The sequence below is a fragment of the Palaemon carinicauda genome, chromosome 10, assembly GCF_036898095.1.
Source record: "Palaemon carinicauda isolate YSFRI2023 chromosome 10, ASM3689809v2, whole genome shotgun sequence".
Taxonomy (NCBI): Eukaryota; Metazoa; Arthropoda; class Malacostraca; order Decapoda; family Palaemonidae; genus Palaemon; species Palaemon carinicauda.
The window spans coordinates 160,220,465-160,228,710 of NC_090734.1; the positions used below are offsets into that span (position 1 = coordinate 160,220,465).

An 8,246-nucleotide genomic window follows, 5' to 3' on the forward strand; every position below is an offset into this window, starting at 1 on the left:
CCGGTACATATTCTAACCTAAAATCAAATTCATTCAAATCCTCTATTGTCCTAGCAACCCTTGCATTCACACACTCTTTCCTTATCATATACACTAGGGGCTGATGGTCAGTACGCACAATGAATTTTACACCATACAAAAATACTTTCAATGCTTTCACACAAAATCGTATTGCAGCCAATTCCCTGTCAATCGTCGAATACTTCCGCTCAGCTTTATTAAACGCTTTACTAACATACGCTATTACTCTCAATTGCTCTTCTCCATTTACTCTCTGCATTTGAACCAAACAACCACCCATACTAACCCCACTCGCATCCGTATACAACTCTAGCATATTCGCATTTTCACTGTAGTCTGGAAATGCCAAAGTGACGTCTTTCGCGGCCTCTTCCTTCAACCTTTCAAACGCTTCTGTCATCCGATCATCCCATTTTAATTTTGTACTATTCCTTTTACCCGTCCATTCATTCAAAGGCTTCTCTATACCTGAACAATCTCTAACAAACTTGCGCCCAAACTCAACCAAACCAAGAAAACCTCGCAACTCACGCACAGTCCGGGGACGTGGAAATTCTCGCACCTTATTCACAAACTTGTCACTCTTCCTTATACCAGATTCACCCACTACATGCCCAAGAAATTCCACCTCCCTGGACAACCATGTACACTTCTCAAGCTTAATTTTCACACCAACTTCAATTAACCGCCTCAACACTGCCTCAAGCAACCGCATATGTTCCTCAACAGTCTCGCTCGCAATCAGAATATCATCTATAAAAACAGTCACCTTCTGTCGATCGAAACCAGCCAATACAACATTCATCGCTCTTTGGAAGGCAGCAGGCGCATTAGCAAGACCAAAACTCAACCTTTTAAATTGAAAGTGACAATTTGTACTTGAAAATGCGGTAATGGGCCTGCTCCCCTCTGCCAGAGGCATCTGATAATAGCCCCGCACCAAATCTAATTTAGTAAAAACTTTCATTCCATGCATCTTATAAACACAATCAGACACCACATTCATTGGAAAACGTTCTTTAACAGTCACCTCATTTACCTTCCTATAATCAATACACATACGTAAACTTCTATCAGGCTTTCGTACAGGGACAATAGGGCTATTCCAGGCACTCTCACTCCTTTCTATTACACCCATTTGTTCTAACTCCTGGCACTGCTCTTCTATTTCTCTGGCAATAGGCGGAGAAAAATGTCGGGGACGCTGATATATGGGGGTATCATTACTAAGAACTATCTTAAATTCAGGCAGCTTTGATCCCCCACAATCCTCGTCACCACGACTCGAAACTCTCCGTCTATCCCATAACATCCTAAGCAATCGTTCCCTTTCGACCTCACTTATACTCTCATCTAACTTAATTCTTCCTTTCAACGTATCGTAATCCCAATCGTCATCGTTCTTTACCTTACCAGCCATTACCTGTCTCGCCTTAACATATCTTCCATCCTCTACATTGATCAGTGTATACATACATCCCATGCAATCGCCCTCACGTATTCCACGTACTCTCTTCCTCCTAACACTCGGCAACAACCTTACATACACCTGGGGTTCCTGCATATTCATAACACCATCATATATATACGCACTCGTTTTCACCAAATTACCTGCTTCCATACCTTCCACTACATATTCATCCTTGTCACTATTTGAAATTCCCAGACTGCTCGGCCATGCAACTTTTACACTAATAACCTCACCTTTCTTACCCGATAACTTTACATTTTCCTTTGCTACCAACGGCACTCCCTTCCACACCTTCGTACTCACTCTGCCGTCTTCCTTTAAATAAAATTCCCCACAAATATTACCTTTAACCTTTATTTCTATCATATTCACACTTGGATGTACAATCATACCACATTTTTTCAGAAATTTATACCCAAGCAGTACGTCATATTTCTCATTCGCTCCCTCGACCACGTAAAAATCATTATCATCCATCATCAGCCCCCCAATCATAACATTTTCCCGCAACTTTCCTTGCACAGGCATACGCAAATTACCAATACCTTTTACTTCACCCTTACATCCCTTAAATTCACAAACCTCTTTTACTTTATCATATGCATTCCTAAACATTAAATTGACACCACACCCAGTATCAATCAAACCAACCAACTCTACACCATTAAAAATCATTTTCACACTCATGCAATCATGTGCTCTTTCTCCCATCACATCTTCATGCAATAAACCCTCACGAACATGCATCACATTCACTCCCCACACACACGAGGACTCACCCAGCTGAACCCTCTGATTAATTAGTTTCCCGAACATCCTGGCTGACTTGATCCCTTCTTTCTACAAACCCTAGCTACATGCCCATCTGCACCACATTCAGTACACTTACCTCGCGGCTCCTTGCACATTCTAGCATAATGACCATCCTTACCACAAATTACATTCATACGATTATTACGGCATCCACTCGCTATGTGTCCAGTCATACCACACCGATAACACTTAACCACTTTCTCTTTCTTACAGTCGCTAATACGATGCCCTGTCTCTCCACACCCGAAACATGCTCCTAATGCCCATCTACACTCGTTCTTTTTATGTCCTACCTTCCCACACCTATAACACCTCTCTTCACACTTATGAACACTCCTAGCTGAACTCGGCTGAGTCCCTGATTAGGCTGGAGGAACGTAGAGAGTAGAGGTCCCCTTTTTTGTTTTGTTTCTTGTTGTTGTCGGCTACCCCCCAAAAATTGGGGGAAGTGCCTTTGGTATATGTATGTATGTAAAAATTGTGTAAGACAAGTTTTATCAATGTTCAAAAACAGCAGCTCTTACATCAATACTTTTAATAAGTTGAATGTGATTGTATGCTATAGTTATGTTGCTAAAGATGATTGTGTTTGAAGCCAGTTTTTATCTTGTTATAGTATTGCAATAATGTAATACCTCATCTTTTCAGGACGGTGAAGGTCACGTCATGATGTCGGATGGAATGCATGTTACAGACGCCTCTCTTGATGGTAGTGAAGTTGACGGAGTACTAGGTACATCCTCACTCATGGTGCCAGAGACGATAACAGGCGACACCATAGTTACAGATCCATCTCTATTAGAGCTTCAGCACCACAAGAAAGTTTTGAAAACGGAAGTAAGTGCGGAGGCCAAAAAGGAAGCTCAGAAAGAGATGGAAACTTGCTTTGGCTTTGATGACGAAGATGAAGGACAAATTCATTTAGAATTTGGAGAGTAGGTATTTTGGGATAAAGGTATTAGGACTCAGAAATGATGAATGTTCTAGCTAGATTTTTATTAACCTCATTTCTAATTTTGTTATGACTGTGCTGTGATTTTGTTCTGTAACCTCTTTCTACTCTGTGGATAGGACAAATGAAAAAGGGTACAAGGGAGAAAAAGAGGTGACACTGTAGTATAACCAAATATTTTGAACTTGTGAATATTCTTGCAAAAAAAATTGCAGTTATTTTTGTGCAAGTATATCAGCACTAACTTGTCTTGCACATTGTGGTTTGATGCTCAGAAATGTTTTGTATTGATGTCAAAAGTGAGATCAGAATATCCTTTCTTTACACAGGTGAAATAAAATAATTGTGAATTGATGACTTGGCCGAGATAATTTAGATGTCACTTGAATCTAAGTTAGAACTTTTTTCTTGTAGCATTTCTTAGGATGTGGCAATAGAATTTGTTGAAGACTGTTATCGTTTACCTCATAATAATCATTATGAAATTCACCCCAAAATCTATGAATTTTTATCTTAAAGTAGTAGTTTGCACTTGTTTCAAGATCATTTATAATATGCATACAGTAATGCAGTGGTGATACTGTACAGTATTTACTTAAATGAATTTCATATCTATGTTATCAAGATGTTAAATTGCGACCTGTAGATATTAAACTGTGAAATCAAATGACCCTGCATGAGTTTAGATTAATTGTTTGAAGTCTTCCACCTGTCTCTCTTGCTCATTTATGAAACAAAATTGCTCATTTACGTAATGAAATTCGATGTTATGATTACTGTACAAAAAACATTGGGTTATATTCATATATTCTTGTTTTAAAAATTTGATGAAAACCTTAACAGTATTTTGTATTATTCAGGTTATCTTACTATACTAGAAAATAGGGCATAAGGAAATGTATTTAGTGTTGTAGATATTTTTTTCAGTTTAGGATCAAATTTATTCGACAATAAAGTCACCAAGACTGGTTTTTTTGTTGTAAATAAATTCATTTTGGTGTTGAGATAGGATAGGGCCATGAAATTTATTCCAAGAGTTAATGACAACCTCCATTACATTGTATAAGGATTCTAGACTATCATGAAATTATAGAAATCAGTGGAAATATAATTTTGTTTAGGAGTATGCATTATAAAAATTCAGTTATCACCTTCCAAAACACTTGGAAAACATGATAGGATTTGACAATTGGAGGCTATATAGGAAGCAAAAATTTTTTTATATTCCATTTTGACTTATACTGAAATTGGTTAAATCTAATTTAGTGAAGAGTTTCGATTGGAGTTGAGAAACTGTCCAGGTAGTAGTGTTACTTTGACAAAGGTCATTAAGGTTACCGAAGCCCGGCTTTAATTATTGAAATTTCTTTAAACACATTTTATCAACGCAGCATGCTGTACAGTGTGTGTGGAAGCAAGAAGCCCTCTGTAACTAAAGAGAAAATTTTTTTTTTAAATATTAAGATTTATTAAGCAGCCTTATAAAAAATATTCTTGTTTTCATTACGATATCTGCCATTCTTCAGCTGGTACCAGTCATTCAAGTATCAATCGTTGTTACAGTATTTAGCATTCTGTAGGTTTGCGCTTGTGAATTTAAATTTATTATGTACTATGGTATGTATATAACTTGTATGGTTATGGCATATTTTATTTTATTACATTTAGTATGAGTTGGAACTTAGAGGAAATCATTGAATAAGTTCAGGACTGATCAGCTAAAACTGAAATTTGTAACGGTTTTTGGGTCCCGTTTTAGGAAAAAAAATTTATTAATTATCAGTGTATTATCTTTATGTTAGGATTTTATTTTAGTTATTATAATTAGTATGGGTTGGAACTTAGAGGAAATCATTGAATAAGTTCAAGACTGATCAGCTAAAACTGAAATTTGTAACGGTTTTTGGGTCCCGTTTTAGGAAAAAAAATGATTAATTATCAGTGTATTATCTTTGTTAGGATTTTATTTTAGTTATTATAATTAGTATGGGTTGGAACTTAGAGGAAATCATTGAATAAGTTCAGGACTGATCAGCTAAAACTGAAATTTGTAACGGTTTTTGGGTCCCATTTTAGGAAAAAAAAAATGATTAATTATCAGTGTATTATCTTTATGTAAGGATCTGGTTTCATTTCATAACAGTATTAACTTTTATAATACTATAGAAAAGTGGCAAGGGAATTTAGTCTTTGTATGGCATCAAACTACAGTAAGAGAATTCCAAAGCTTATGTAATTAAATAACTTATTCCATTAGTTTTTTTCACTTCGTTTTGTAACAATGTACAGTTTTTGTAAAATCTTTCTTGCTGCTACCTACCAAGACATTTTGTTTATTGAATATCCCTTTTCTGAAATGAAATAAAAATTTTGATTTCCGTATCTGCCATCAGCTTAAGTAGCGTTACTGCCTGATAGTCAAACTAGGTAGGAGCAGCCAAGTCTTGTCAGCAAACAACTGTGCTGCTGTGAGCTTTCCCTCTTTTCCTCCCACATCTTGTCTTCAGGTTACTCTTTAGTCAAATTTTGCAGACCGTTTTAGGCTCTGTAAGTTAGAAAAGCCAAAACCAATTTGTAACTCGTGATATTTGCCTCTGTGAGGCCTTCTGTGATACATTTAGAGACTAAGTCCTGTGTTGAAGTTCTCTTATTTGACTTAGGCATGATATAGTCTCAAAGTATCCACTGTTATTGTTATTTGTAAATATAATATTTAAATACACATGTAATCTTTTACCCTTAATGCAGTAAAATAAGGTCAGGAATTACAATTTACTTTTGCAATCTTAGCCTACTCATTTCATGAATTTCTTTTGTTGGGTGCTCCTAAGTATGAGAAATTCGGAGATAATTTGTATATTTCCTAACTGGGAGCCGGTGAATTGGCAAGCTGACCTTTGGAAGCAGCAGTCCTCTGCAGAGGAGTCTCTATGAGTGAACTCTTCCTCAGAGAAGAAACACTTGCAGGAGAGAGACGAAAGACTGCTTCCCCCTTGAAGGATCAGGAACGGGAAGCGCAGTCGGTAGCAATAGCTGCAGCGTCTGAAGGGGCAGGGGCGTCAGCAGCAACAGCAGAAGATGCCTAAAGACACCACTACCTTGACACATGACAGAGGATCCACCTCCGAATTCAACGAAGGCTGCACACTAGCACCACGAATGATGAGCTGCATCATGGAGTCTTTGGAGGGCGGACCTGGAGGCCCCAAGGATGACCACACCAGAATAAGAGGAGAAAGACACAAGGCCTCACCCGGGGGGGGGGAGAGAATGCTTCGCTGGGAGAAGCAACACCATCTCTCAAGGCCCGGGGTTGACCATCAATTAAAGGGCCTACGCTACTACTCGACAATCTCTAAGAAAAGGCCGATCAAGGAGCTTTGGAGGAAGATTGGGAAGCGGAAGCAGCAGTCTTGTGTTGTTTCCCCTTCAAAGGAGAAATATCCCGCTTTGACTTCTTTTGCCGGTGCCCAAACCTTTCCCTCTGGGTGACAGACCATTCCCAGTACTCACTACACTTTTCTCTATCACACGGTTGACCTCTGTAGGCGGGACAAAGGGTGTGACGATCAGTCTCGACGATCGACATGAAGGCACTGCAGGGCCGGCCTTTAAGTCCAGGGTAGGTACGCATGGTCGGCAGAAATCATCACAAACACACTAATAAAGGGAAAGCATTAATGGCAGTCCAAAATGACTTGGTGAGGATGAAGAACGGCAACGACCGTTCACCATCCGAGCCAAAAGCAAAATGAGCATGTGAAGCAAGCTCCCCCCGCTAACTAAGGGAATGGGTAGTTAACCCTCGCTAAACATTAATGGGTCGTCTTCCTTTCAGCTTCGCCGAAAGTAATACCCCTAATAAATAGCGTAGGTTTGTATTCCAGATATGGAATAAGTAACTTCATAAATACGAATGAAATTTGCTATTTCTTCATGTTGATCTCGTCTTTTTCAAGGAAGTTTTTACTCCAACACTCCTTGATTATCCGGTGACAGTTGTGATCAAGGAACTGAAGCAAGCTTTCATGGTACCTCTGCTGATAATGGATATCTTATATCGAGGTGGATGAACACTGTGATGATGAAGGGTATCTGGAAGTAATATACAATATGTGTAGAATACATTTCATCAGGTATATCTCTCAAGTGGCAGGCAAAACATGGTCTTCTGGTTGATGGATGTCACCAGCTACCACACTTTTTACTAATTATACTTGTGCAACTCCTCCATAGATCTCTTGAACACCATAGATGAAGACAATTAATTCTGTATCTTCAGCATTGGAAAGCATGCTCGAGTCTTAGTGTAGTCGTTTTCAGCCAACTATTAATCTTTAAAAACAACTTCAGTCACACCACTACTAGAAATCGGTTCCTTCGGGATCAAGAATATTATGACTATCTCCTTGCCAGCACTAGCAGCTTCTCACACAGTATCAAATAGGTTAAAAGTTCTTGAAAAAAATTCCTGGAATTCTGGTTCCCCCTACTACAAGAAATTGGCAAACACACTGGCCTGCTTTAACAAAAATAAATAGAATCTCCATCTCCTCTGTGACTGGATTGTGCATGGTAATCCACATGATACCAAAATACTAAAGTGCGATTGGTCAAGAACCTTACATTCTATATCACTGGTGAGGTAAGTTCAAGAGACTTGGCATTGCTACTGGCACATTATTTTTCACTGCTTTCCTCTTTGGTGTCATCTTTACACTGCTTTCCTCTTTGGTGTCATCTTTACACTGCTTTCCTCTATGGTGTCATCTTTACATCAATCACAAAGTTCTTGTGTACTTTTATACCTTCTATGTTTTGTCACACACTGGTTGGTGGACATTAAACATAAAGCAGGCTCACACTTGAATAATGTACTACCTTGGTTCCTTGCACATCAGCTAACACCACAGAAGAGAAGCAGGGCCTTGAACTAGGCATGGCTTTTAGACAGGTGGATTTCCAGTGCTCACAATTCTGTCACTACCT

General features: G+C 38.6%; 1 protein-coding gene across 3 annotated transcripts in view; it reads left to right on the top strand.

The window, feature by feature from the left end:
* LOC137648922 (transcriptional repressor CTCF-like) overlaps window positions 1-5,979 on the top strand; it is an 84,988-nt gene extending 79,009 nt beyond the window's left edge. For all 3 annotated transcript variants that reach the window (XM_068382113.1, XM_068382111.1, XM_068382112.1), the window contains exon 14: window positions 2,954-5,979. In XM_068382113.1, coding sequence (XP_068238214.1) covers window positions 2,954-3,244 — 291 coding nt within the window. In that variant the 3' untranslated portion in view covers window positions 3,245-5,979. The remainder of the gene's footprint in view (window positions 1-2,953) is intronic.
* Window positions 5,980-8,246: the final 2,267 nt, after the last annotated feature.